Genomic DNA, 13,895 nt, shown 5'->3' with positions numbered 1-13,895 from the left:
CCCATCAGTTACCCCAAATTGCTCCGCCTTTGGAACTCGTGGTTGAACCAATCAGGGCCGCGGAAACACCGTGATGACGTGTCGCTGAGGCGGAGGCGCGCTGCCTGAAACCGAACCTCACAGACCGGGAGCGCGCGCGGCGGGGGTGGTGACGCGGTTGTTGGGAGCGCGCGCGGCGGGGGTGGTGACGCGGTTGTTGGGAGCGCGCGCGGCGGGGGTGGTGAGGCGGTTGTTGGGAGCGCGCGCGCGCGGCGGCAGTGGTGAGGCGGTTGTTGGGAGCGCGCGCGCGCGCGCTGCGGCAGTGGTGACGCGGTGGTTGGGAGCGCGCGCGCGGCGGCAGTGGTGACGCGGTGGTTGGGAGCGCGCGCGGCGTGCCGGTGGCGGCCTGAGCCATGGCTGCGGACTGGGACGAGATCCGGCGGCTGGCAGCTGATTTCCAGAGGGCGCAGTTCGCGAGCACCGTGCAGAGGTACCGTTGTGCCCCGGGCCGCTGCTCTCTTACAGCAGCACAGGTCCCTCTCTGTCACTGACTCCCCTTCCCCCAGTAACCGCAGGCCCCTGAACACAGTTCCCCTTTACCTGAAGGCCTCTCCCTGTCACCAGTTGGGAGACTGTCTCACTGAACTTTTGTCTGGTTTATTGGTTATAACGCAGGGCCTGAAAGGTATCGCGCTGTCCCCCTCATCTCAGTTTGTTTGAGGTTCATTGACCGGTGTGGAAAGTCCAACACAACCTCCAAACTCTCAGTCAGCCTAAACTGCCTTAATGGAAGTGACAGCGGTGTCTTAAATTGTAACTGTTGTCTCAAACCCTGCAGAATAAGGCAAAAATGTGAATGTTGGAGCGGCATAAATTAATTTGGAGTTTATGTCGTACCATATGTCAGCTGGGGTAACTCAGATTCCTTGGATACGTAATAGCAATTCGTGTTCATAAAGTCTTTGACATTTCAAAAGACGCTGTGGAATTTCACAAGTATGTTACAGCAGAAAGTATGACACGAAAATGTGAAAACAAAATCTGAACAGATAACTGGTCAAATAGGTTTTATGCAATGCACGAAAGGAACAGTTGAGGTGCAGATTTTCACCTGTTAGCGTCCCAACAGCTGAAGGTAATAAAAATAAAAGTCGAGATGTGCATGAGCCATTGAGGCACAGATAGTTTAGTGAATTGTGAAGTTAATGAAGATTGGAGAGGTAGGAAGCAGTGAAGTCATGGAGTGACTTGCAATCAAAATGTTGCTGATCCAGTAACCAGTCTAGGACCGTTAGCACAGAATTGACAGATTAGTGTGATTAAGGTTATAGGCAGCAAAGTTTCAGTTCAAGCTGATGAACGGTAGAAAGGGTGAGACTAATTGGTGTCAACCTCATTAAATTTGCAATTTTTAATCCAGCTCCCAAAGTTTATGTCCTAATCTAAATTATAAAGGAAATCAAATTCAGTATGTTAGACCTGTGATGTAGAATTTCATCCATAGATGAAATTGAGAAGATTAGATTACTTACAGTGTGGAAACAGGCCCTTCAGCCCAACAAGTCCACACCGACCCGCCAAAGCACAACCCACCCATACCCCTACATTTACCCCTTACCTAACACTACGGGCAATTTAGCATAGCCAATTCACCTGGCCTGCACATCTTTGAATTGTGGGAGGAAACCGGAGCACCCAGAGGAACCACACGCAGACACGGGGAGAACGTGCAAACTCTACACAGTCAGTCGCCTGAGTCAGGTATTGAACCTGGGTCTCTGGCGCTGTGAGGCAGCAGTGCTAGCCACTGTGCTGCCCCTCAGATTCAAAAGTCAGATTCAAAAATATTCATGTTGCTGGTACCATTTTTGTAAATGGGAGGAGAAAGTGAGGTCTGCAGATGAAGGGCTTATGCCCGAAACGTCTAATTTCCTGTTCCTTGGATGCTGCCTGACCTGTTGCACTTTTCCAGCAACACATTTTCAGCCCATTTTTGTAAATATCAAATTATGCACAAGTCTCTTTCTGATCTCATAGACTCCATCAAAACTTAAAATGAAAGTAAATCAGGTTAAACGAAGGAAAGCAGTGACTCACACCGTACTTTTTTTAAGTTGTAATAAGTTATGTTTCAACTCCTTTAACCATAATTCATATACAAGATGAACAAAGACATTCTTTTATCTTTAACATGTTTTTTAATCTCATGTCATACAATAACTTTAGTTAACAAAAATCTGCTAATTTCAGATATAGAACTTAATAGTTAGTACCACCAGCCATTTACAAAAGAATGCGGAAATATTCACTAACTGGAATCTTAAAAGGTTAGTTTCAAACATTTGCGACTATATTCCTTAATTCTATATATATTACTAGAAATTGTTCATTAAAAACAGTCAGTTCTTAAGAAGCCTTAAGTTATGATCAAATCTCTCCTTGACCTTCAAATTTCCATGGTATATGATCCTCGTTTACATAATTTGTCTTCATAAGTTAACCCTTGGAGTCAAGATATCATTCTGGTAAATCGACATTGTAATCCATCCAAAGCCAAATGTGTCCATCCCAAGATGTGTCACCTAGGTGTCATCTAACCAGACTTTTGCACAGATAAAATACAGCTTCAACCAGCTTCTATTCGGGTCCCTTTATGTCATGCTATAATTTTAAGCTTTGTTTTATACAATTTACAGTCCTGTTTAGCTTTGTACTATTGGCAAAATTCAATATATAGCTTTATATCTTGTCACCTAAGTAATTAGTATATAATATAGTCAAGATGACAACATGTGGGACATCATTAGACATGTCCTGCTAATCTGACCTCCTGCTCATTATCTGTGCTGTCTGTATGTTGCCCCTCAGCCACTTTCAATAAATTGCCTTTAGTTTTTCTCTACATTTGAGAATGTGGGCTTCGCTGACTGGGCCGGCAATGATTGCCAATCCCCAAGTTCCCTTGAGAAGGTACTAGTTTGCTGCTTTCTTGAACCTGAACAGGGCATTTATTGTACACCCACCATGCTATTAGGGAACTAGTTTTATGATATTAATCAAACAACAATGAAATAGTGATATATTTCAAACTCAGGACGGTGAGCAGCTTGGAGGGGCACTTGCAGGTGGTGGCGTTCCCATGCATCTTTTGCCCTGTCTTTCCAGATGGTAGTACTTATGAGTTTGGATACTGCTGTCTAGGGAGGCTTGAAGAGTTCTTGCATTGCATCTTGTAGTTGATATATACTGATACTACTGAGTATTGGTGGTAAAGAGAGCGAATGTTTGTGGATGTAGTACTATTTCACGCAGACTATAAGATGTGAGTTACTAACCGCTGGATTCCTAGCCTCTGATCTGATCTTGTCAGCATAATATTTATATAGGTTGTTCGGTTTGGTTCAGTTCAGTTTCTGGTCCGTGTAGGCGCAGGATGTTGATAGCTGAGGATTCAGTGCCTTGAACATTTGTGCCACACAGTTAATTGCCACTTGTTAGCCCAAGACAGGATATTGCCCAGAGTCTTGCTTCATTTGGTCTGCTGTAGTAGCTGAGTTGTGAATGATGCTGAGCAACTTAGAGTCATGGAGATGAACAACACGGAATCAGACCCTTCAGTCCAACTCATCCATGCTGACCAGATATGCTAAATTAACCTAGTCTCATTTGCCCATGGCCTATATCCCTCTAAACCCTTCCTATTAATATACCCATCCAGATGCATTTTAAATGTTATAATTGTACCAGCCTTCACCACTTCCCCTGGCAGCTCATTCCATACTCCCACTACCGTCTGAGTGAAAAGTTGACCCTTGGGTCCCTTTGAAGTTTGTTTCCTTCTCATTCTAAACCTATGCCCTCTAGTTCTGGACTCCCCTACCCTAGTGAAATGACCATGTGTATTTACCATATCCATGCCCCTCATGATTGTATAAACTTCTATAAGGTCACCCCTCAGTTTCTGATACTCCAAGGAAAACCGTCCCAGCCTATTCAGCCTCTCCTTATAGCTCAAACCCTCCAGCCCTGGCAACATGCTTGGAAATCTTTTCTGAACCCTTCCAAGTTTCACAATATCCTTCCTTATCAGGAAGATCAGAATTGCACATGATATTCCAAAAGTGGCCTAACCAATGTCCTGTACCATTGAAGCATGACCTCCCAACTCCTATACTGTGATCAGTGCTGTATCCTTATGATTGAGGAAAGGTCATTGATGAAGTAGTTAAAGGTGGTTGGACATACCAAAGAAAGCCTAGAAGCAGTTGTGGTGCAGTGGTAGTGCCTATACCTCTATGTCAAGGGGCCCATGTTCAAATGTTATAAGAACATAAGAACTGGGAGCTCTAGGAGGGGACCATTTGGCCCTTCAAGCCTGCTCTGCCAGTCAATAAAATCATGGCTGATCTTTTCGTGGACTCACCTCCACTTACCCTCACTTTCACAGTATCCCTTATTTCCTTTATTGTTCAAAAAAAATCTGTCTTAGATTTAAAGACATTTACTGAAGTAGCGTCAACTACTTCACTGGGCAAGGAATTCCATAGATTTACAACTCTCTGGGTAAGAAGTTCCTTCTCAATTCAGCTACCCGATGAAGGAACAGTGCTCTGAAAGCTAGTGCTTCCAAATAAACCTGTTGAAATATAACCTGGTGTTGTGTGATTTCTAACTCTCTCTTATAAAGGATTTTATTCAGTGCTTTCTGGAATCTTACGTAAATAACATCCAATGATGTATCCTTCCTCACTACTTCAGTCTTCTCTTCAAAAATTGAATCGGTTCATCAGGTGTAACCTGCCCTTTATAAATACATGGTGGTGCTTTCTTTATGGCTGAAAGTTTTCATGACGTACAGACACATAATATTGAATCAAAAACTTGAGTAAGTTCATGACAGTGAATGTTTAGCTAACTAACTTATTGTTCTGTGGTTTACTTTATCATTTTCTGAAGTATTAGAGTGCCATGTTCAGTTTCCAATCTGAAGGAATGGGTCTCAAATGGAGTAAATTTTACAAGATTGTAGTTCAGGCATCTGCAGTGTTCTAATCTGCTTACTTTAACACCCTTGGATGAAAATCATCTGCTCTTGAGGATATCTCAACTGTTAACATATTTCAGGATCTAGAGTTGGGGAAACTGTTCAACATTTAATCATGAGACTCTCTCAAAAATCCATTCAAAGGAACAGGGATCAGAGACTGATCTTGTAATGAATTTTTAAAATTTCAAATGTTCAGTTGAATCATTTGAAGAATTACTTTAATGTTGCTCCTAAAAGTCTGATCTCCTTTGCCTATGCCTGAAGAGCCACAATTGCAGTATGTTCACATTAGAGAATTGAGGGCATGACCAGTTTTCTGGGCAGAAATCCATGCAAGTGAAACATTTGGTCAATGGACACAAAAAAATTAGGATAAGTTGTGCAAACTGTAGTTCTGCTGTAGTTAGACTTATCGGCAAAATTCCACATGCTTCTAAGCCTCATAAATGATTTCCATTCACGTTGCACCTCTGTTTGGGTGTGTAGTTGTGGAGGAAAATTCCTACAGTCTTCTGAAATGGTAGCCAAACTTTATTAAGTCTCATGTCATTTTATAGGACTGATGTTACTACCGATGCATGTCTTTAAGAATATGCTAAATTATGGAAGTAGTGTGCAATCTTGCTTACTTCAAGGCTTTATTGTGGTATTTGCTGATTTCTGTTTTATGAACATTTTCTTAGACACTAGACTACATTGTTAGTCTCTGAAATACCTGATGAAGGACTTTTGCCCGAAACATTGATTTTCCTACTCCTCTGATACTGCCTGTACTTTTCCAGCACCACTCTAATCCCCAGCATCTGCGGTACCCATTTCCACCCTCTGAAATACTTGGCTTACCCATATTCTTAAACATCAAATTTTATTTAATTTCTGCAGGTTATCTGAACGAAACTGTGTTGAAATTGTCGCAAAATTGATAGCAGAGAAACAGCTGGATGTGGTACATACACTGGATGGTAAGGAGTATATCACTCCTGCTCAAATTGCCAGAGAGATACGGGATGAGCTTTACGTTAATGGAGGTGAGTTTTTCAAATTGCAGATAAATTGATAAATAATTAGCTGAATCGTAGAGAGCTAATATAAGATCAATATCATGTTAAATGTGAAAATCACTGTTGGGTAGTAGTGGTGGGTATCGTTCAGAAATAAAGTGTGGATAAGTGTAGTAACTATTTTTGCAGTTCTGTTTTGACAATGAATGGTATTTTCAGCCTTGAGCTTGTTGGGCCTCAATACAACAAATCTGAATCCAAGAATCTGAAAGTACATATCTAATTTGCTGACTATTCATGAGTGTATCTATATTATTAGATGCATTTCATAGGCACTGTTCTATTGAAATCACTGCAGTCACTCTATTTAAAAGGAATTGTACCTGAAAAAGACACATTTTTCTCTAGTTGTATATGTATTTGGTATTCTGAAAGGAATATTATAAAGTCTGTTCAATGCTAAAAAGTGTCCCATCTTGCCTTATAGTAATTCGTTGGCTCATAATATTTAGAGTAATAAGGAATTTCCAGTATATTGTGCATCTATTTCACAATGTCATTTTTATATGTGTAATTATAATTTCTGATTCAAAGTAATATATTTCACAGTAACTGTATTAGATATGATCATTGAACTGTCACTTCCACATTTTAGTGTCTTTAAAAGGAAGCTTTCTCAAAGCCTTTGTTCTAGCTTAATACTTTAGTCCAGAGTTCGCAGTTCAATTTGGATTCCACTTGCTCTTGATGCACAACATTTTAATTACTCAAGGAGCACCAATACTGTTTGCCCCGTAATTGAACCATTTTCAATAGAGTAGCCTGAGCTAATGATTATTTTAAATCTGGAATATTATCTGCTGGATTCTAGCAGTTAATGCTTTATTATTTTTTCTCAAGATTTATGGTAGGATAAAAAGCTGTAGGGCAGATTTCAGAAGTTTTATTTGGGTAACATTTTATTTTATGAAACAATGAATCATGGGTAACCTTGTTATTTGTTATCAACAATTATCAACACCCAATATAAGCATTTCCTTTATTTTTTAGGTAGGATAAATATCGTGGATCTGCAGCATGTAAGTACGTTTAATATTAAATTTTAGGTCGACAGAGGAAAAGTTGCATATTCCATATATCAAGATTACAGACACTTGTAAAACATTAAAAATACAATGGTTGCATGTTACCTACAATACTTAGAGAAATACTTTGGATTGCTTGGCTAAAAGTAAACGGAGCTTTCCTGAAGCATAATATGAACATGCAAGCAAAGACTCAGGAGTAGGTTGTACATCCCTCAAGCCCGCTGTGCTGTTAAATAAGATCATGGCTGGTCTGATTTCCATATATATAATTCTATATATCCATGATAACCTTTTACACCCTTGCTCACAAAGACTTTATCCACTTCTGAGTTAACATAACAAAAACCTTTAAATATGTTTATGTCTCATGGTCAGTATATTTTTAAAAGACATTGTCGTGACATAACCACTACGTTAAAGTATATGAGCTGAGTGTATCAAGGTTTCCTAGTCCACTTTATCTAGGGATTACTTGAAGCATGACATTGCACTGGAAGCATGTCCCTCTGTTTTAAATTAATAGCTTTAATATCAGCCCAGACACTTGTGTGACTGAAGAATTTAACGTCTGCGCAGATGAGTTTGTTGTAAAAGTTTGTTGATTCCTCAAAACCAGCTAGTATCTTGGGTTACAGGATATAACATGATTAGTGCCACATCAGATAAAACTGTTGTTGCTACAACTGCCTTTTCAGGAAAAGAGTTTGAAAAACCCTCTTATGAGTAAACATTTCTTCTCATTTTCGTTTTAAATAGGCAACCACTGATTTTTTTAAACCACTGACGCTGGATCTAGATTCTCCCACTATAAGAAACACCCTCTCCACATACATCCGGCCAGGAGCCTCAGAATTCTGTATGTTTCAATTAAGTCACATCTTACTGTTCTTAACTTCAGTGCATACAAGTCTAACCTAAACAACAATTCCTCATAAGACAACCCATCCATTCCAGGTATTTAGTCAAGTTAACCTTCTCTGAATTGCTTTCAATGCATGTACATCCTTTTTTCAGTAAGGTGACCAATTCTGAACACAGTATTCCAGACATGATCATATTAAAGTCCTATATAACTGAAGTATAATCTCCTACTGTATTGAATTCCCCTCACAAATTATAGCATTCTGTTGACTTTATAATTAATTGCTGTATCTGTTAAATACCCTTTTTGTGGTTCATGCACCAGACCACCCACATTGTTCTGCAATCTGTCACCATTTGGATTGTGTTGTTTTTATTAGATTCGATTAGATTTCCTACAGTATGGAAACAGGCTTCAGCCCAACAAGTCCACACCGACCCTTCGAAGAGTAACCCACACAGATCTATTCCCCTACCCTACATTTACTCCTGACTAATGCACCTAACACTATGTGTAATTTAACATGGCCAATTCACCTGACCCCCACATCTTTGGATTGTGGGAGGAAACCGGGCACCCGCAGGAAACCCATACAGACACGTTATAATGTTACATGTACAAATAGATATAAACATCTCTTACATTCAAAAGGTGTATTTATCCCCAAGTATTTGTTGTTCTTCACTAATTTGTACAATCTAAATCTATTAAATTTTTTAGATTCTTAATGTGGATCTAACACACATTGAAAGCAAAGCAAGTGACATTGCAAAATCAGACAGCAACATCCAATTTGTCTTGGGCCAGCTGATTGATGAGTAAGTATTGATAATCTCTGGTAAACTATTTTTAACCAGCTTTTTTCCTGAAACAACCAAAGGATGTTTGTGAAGTAGCAATAATGAAAGTGAAGAATCATAGTAAGTTATGCTTATTTCATCTGTAACTTAGACCTTCAATTGTTAATCTTTGTGTACCCATCTCCTAGTCAACCGTCTCCATATTGCACACTGTCTCCTTTATGTTCCCTTCCAATTCATCTTCAAATTTATTTGTCACCCAACCTATCATCCTTATCCTCTCAATGTCATTCTTTTTCAAGCTTCTGAATTGCCTCTCTTGTTCCATTGCCAACTTTCTCTTCTGAAGCCTTGCAATACCTCTGTTCTCACTGTATACTTCTCTCTCCTAAGGGCTATACATTAGATTCTGACATGTTCAACATGCTGAACATTCATGATTCACATTCCGCCTACCTGCAATCATGTTGTTATGCCTTCTTACATTCACTATCGCTTTCATTACTGTTTAACACTGCATTTTCTATCAATGTCTGTCCTCCACAATCTATCTTAATGAAACTATTCTCATAGTTTCATTTTTTTCAACAGAGGTAGCTCATCTCTCCCAATGTTAATCCCCCTCACATGCTCAAACTCAATTACTGTGAACAATGCACATTTACAACATGCACTTTGTTTTAACCGGCACCTAATAAACCGACACTCTTGATAAACCAGCAAAAATTGTATACCTGAATACCGGACATTTGCTGTATTATCTCAAACATCACAATTTCATAGTAGTCAGTTGAAGGTGTAAGTGACAAGGCTATCTGTTGGTAAGTTTTTATAAAGTTATTATTTTAATGATTTATGATTAAATAAACTATAACAGTGATGTATATAACCTTGTATTATGTTTCTATTACTTGATTTGTGTTTTTACATTGATAATGTGCAACAGAAGTACTTAATCATCCAGAACACACTTGGTCCCATAGATGACAACTAAGGAAAGGTTTGCTGTAATAACAGGAGAATGACATGTCTAAAGACTCGAACAGTGAAACAAAAAGAAAACGCATGTATGCTGGGCCAATAATGGAGAAAGTGTTGATGAAATGTTTTGTCACCCCTGCTCATGTAGGTATTGAATATCCATAAGAATACGAAGTGGCAAGATAGACTCAGAGAGGTAATTCCAGTAGGTGGGCTCCAGGACACTGAAACCACAAGAAAGGGCAAATAGAGAATGAGGCATAAAGAGCCAGAGATAGAATGCAAAGTTTGGGGGTGCATGGTACTTGATGTGTTAAGAGAGATTGCAGAGGTGTCAAGGCCATCAGGGATTTTAAATGGAAGGATTCAAATTTTAAATTTGTGCAGTTGGGCAATGGAACCCATATTTACCAGTAAACAACGTGATGAGCAATTTGGACTTACAATGCAAATAGACAAGAACTATGCAATTTTGGATCAGCTAAAGATTTACAGGAGGTGGCAGTTGGGTTGCTGAGCCAGGAAACATTGGAGTAGTTGACTGGAGCTGACAGTAGCATAAGTATGTAAGGTTTATTTTCAGTGGTACAAGAAGGACGGATCGCACCTAAATTGGAAGAGGACAAATATACTGGCAGGGAAATTTGCTAGAACTGCTTTGGCGGATTTAAACAAGTAAAGTGGGGGTGGGACACAGGGAGTTATGAGGAAAGAGATCAATCTGAGACTGGTACAGTTGAGAACAGAAATGAGTCATACAGTCAGGGCAGGCAGGGACAAGGTAGGACTACTCAATTAAACTGCATTTATTTCAATGCAAGGGGCCTAACAGGGAAGGCCGATGAACTCGGGGCATGTTTAGGAACATGGGACTGGGATATCATAGCAATTACAGAAACATGGCTCAGGGATGGTCAGGACTGGCAGCTTAATGTTCCAGGATAGAAAGGGACGCGAGAGAGGAGGGGGAGTGGCATTTTTGATAAGGGATAACATTACAGCTGTGCTGAGGGAGGATTTTCCCAGAAATACATCCAGGGAAGTCATTTCGGTGGAACTGAGAAATAAGAAAGGGATAATCACCTTATTTGGATTGTATTATAGACCCCTAATAGTCAGAGGGAAATTGAAAAACAAACTTGTAAGGAGATCTCAGCTATCTGTAAGAATGATAAGGTAGTTATGGTACGGATTTTAACTTTCCAAACATCGACTGGGACTGCCATAGTGTTAAAGGTTTAAATGGAGAGGAATTTCTTAAGTGCATACAAGACAATTTTCTGATTCAGTATGTGGATGTACCTACTAGAGAAGGTGTAAAACTTGACCTACTCTTGGGAAATAAGGCAGGGCATGTGATTGGGGGCAGATGTTCGCAGGTAAAGGGACGGCTGGAAAATGGGAAGCCGTCAGAAATGAGTTAACAAGAATCCAGAGAAAGTATATTCCTGTTAGGGTGAAAGGGAAGGCTGGTAGGTATAGGGAATGCTGGATGACGAAAGAAATTGAGGGTTTGATTAAGCAAAAGAAGGAAGCATATGTCAGGTATAGACAGATAGATCGAGTGAATCCTTAGAGTACAAAGAAAGTAGGAGTATACTAAAGAGGGAAATGAGGAGGGCAAAACACGGACATGAGATAGCTTTGGCAAATAGAATGAAGGAGAATCCAAAGGGTTTTTACAAATATATTAAGTATAAAAGAGTAACTATGGAGAGAATAGGGCGCCTCAAAGATCAGCAAGGCTGCCTTTGTGTGGAGCCACAGAAAATTGGGGAATTACTAAATGAATATTTTGCATCAGTATTTACTGTGGAAAAGGATATGGAAAATATAGACTATAAGGAAATAGATGGTGACATCTTGCAAAATGTCCAGATTACAGAGGAGGAAGTGCTGGATGTCTTGAAATGGTTAAAGGTGGATAAATCCCCAGGACCTGATCTAGTGTACCTGAGAAATCTGTGGGAAACTAGAGAAGTGATTGCTGGGTGTCTCGCTGAGATATTTGTATCATCGATAGTCACCGGTGAGGTGCCAGAAGACTGGAGGTTGGCTAACGTGGTTCCACTGTTTAAGAAGGGTGGTAAAGACAAGCCAGGGAACTATAGACCGGTGAGCTTGACTCAGGGGTGGGCGAGATGTTGGAGGGAATCCTGAGGGACAGGATGTACATGTATTTGGAAAGGCAAGGACTGCTTAGGGATAGTCAACATGGCTTTGTGCGTGGGAAATCATGTCTCACAAACTTGATTGAGTTTTTTGAAGAAGTAACAAAGAAGATTGATGAGGGCAGAGCAGTAGATGTGATCTATATGAACTTCAGTAAAACTTTCAACAAGGTTCCCCATGGGAGACTGATTAGCAAGGTTAGATCTCATGAAATACAGGGAGAACTAGCCATTTGGATACAGAACTGGCTCAAAGGTAGAAGACAGAGGGTGGTGGTGGAGGGTTGTTTTTCAGACTGGAGGCCTGTGACCAGTGGAGTGCCACAAGGATAAGTGCCGGGTCCTCTACTTTTTGCCATTTACATAAATGATTTGGATGCGAGCATAAGAAGTACAGTAAGTTTGCAGACTACACCAAAATTGGATGTGTAGTGGACAGCGAAGAGGGTTACCACAGATTACAATAGGATCTGAGCCAAGATCGGCCAATGGGCTGAGAAATGGCAGATGGAGTTTAATTCAGACAAATGCGAGGTGCTGCATTTTGGAAAAGCAAATCTTAGCAGGACTTATACACTTAATGGTAAGGTCCTAGGGAGTGTTGCTGAACAAAGAGACCTTGGAGTGCAGGTTCATAGCTCCTTGAAAGTGGAGTCGCAGGTAGATAAGATAGTGAAGGCGTCGTTTGGTATGCTTTCGTTTATTGGTCAGAGTATTGAGTACAGGAGTTGGGAGATCATGTTTCGGCTGTACAGGACATTGGTTAGGCCACTGTTGGAATATTGCATGCAATTCTGGTCTCCTTCCTATCGGAAAGATGTTGTGAGACTTGAAAGGGTTCAGAAAAGATTGACAAGGATGTTGCCAGGGTTGGAGGATTTGAGCTACAGGGAGAGGCTGAATAGGCTGGTGCCGTTTTCCCTGGAGCGTCGGTGTCCTTATAGAGGTTTAGAAAATCAAAAGGTGCTTGGATAGGATAAATAGACAAAGTCTTTTCCCTGGGATCGGCGAGTCCAGAACTAGAGGGCATAAGTTTAGAGTGAGAGGGGAAAGATATAAAAGAGACCTAAGGGGCAACTTTTTCACACAGAGGGTGGTACGTGTATGGAATAAGCTGGCAGAGGAAGTTGTGGAGGCTGGTACAATTGCAACATTTAAGAGGCATTTGGATGGGTATATGAATAGAAAGGGTTTGGAGGGGTATGGGCCGGGTGCTGGCAGGTGGGACTAGATTGGGTTGTGATATCTGGTAGGCATGGACGGGTTGGACCAAAGGATCTGTTTCCATGCTGTACATCTCTATGACTCTTTGAGTCTATGTTTTGTCACCATACTAGGTAACATCGTCAATGAGTGTCTCCGGTCAAGCCTCTCTGTTTATAGGTCTTGGTTTCTTAAGGTGGGTGATGTCATTTCCGGTTCTTTTTTCAAGGGAATGTAGATAGGATCTAAATTCATGTGTTTATTGATGCAGTTCTGATTAGAATGCTGTGCTTCTAAGTGTGTGTCCTAGGATGTGTGTGTTGTCCTTCCTTGTAAGTGTTTTTTTACAGTTCTTGTGTGGTATCTTGTAAATACCGTTAGTTTTGCTGGTAGTATCTAGTGGATCCTTAGATCCACAGACCAAATACTTAACTTCAGAAGCAGTCATTCCAACTCCCACAAACTGAGCTGCTTCAAGACATTATTTCAATGAGGTACATCACACTGCAGCACCCAGGAACTACAAAAGCAGAAGAAAATTATCTATACAATGTTATCATGAGAAACGGATACCCAATAAACAGAAACAAACCCAAACAAGCAGACAACGCGACCAAAAACTATAGCCACATTACCTTACATTAAAGACATATCAGAAATGATTTCCAGACTCCTTGGCTTCATGGTAGCCCACAAACTACCAACACTTAAACAGCAACTAATGAGCCGAAAGGATCTATTAGATACTACCAGCAAACTAACC

General features: G+C 40.5%; 1 protein-coding gene across 1 annotated transcript in view; it reads left to right on the top strand.

The window, feature by feature from the left end:
• The first annotated feature begins 330 nt into the window (after positions 1-330).
• The window catches only part of ufl1 (UFM1-specific ligase 1), a 57,772-nt gene continuing 44,207 nt past the window's right edge, over positions 331-13,895 (top strand). Inside the window, exons 1-4 of the mRNA XM_060820925.1 lie at positions 331-469; positions 5,909-6,054; positions 7,078-7,106; positions 8,698-8,795. Coding sequence (XP_060676908.1) covers positions 393-469; positions 5,909-6,054; positions 7,078-7,106; positions 8,698-8,795 — 350 coding nt within the window. The 5' untranslated portion in view covers positions 331-392. The remainder of the gene's footprint in view (positions 470-5,908; positions 6,055-7,077; positions 7,107-8,697; positions 8,796-13,895) is intronic.

Source organism: Hemiscyllium ocellatum, chromosome 3 (genome assembly GCF_020745735.1).
Source record: "Hemiscyllium ocellatum isolate sHemOce1 chromosome 3, sHemOce1.pat.X.cur, whole genome shotgun sequence".
Classification (NCBI taxonomy): Eukaryota; Metazoa; Chordata; class Chondrichthyes; order Orectolobiformes; family Hemiscylliidae; genus Hemiscyllium; species Hemiscyllium ocellatum.
This window is presented reverse-complemented; position numbering and strand designations above follow the sequence as displayed.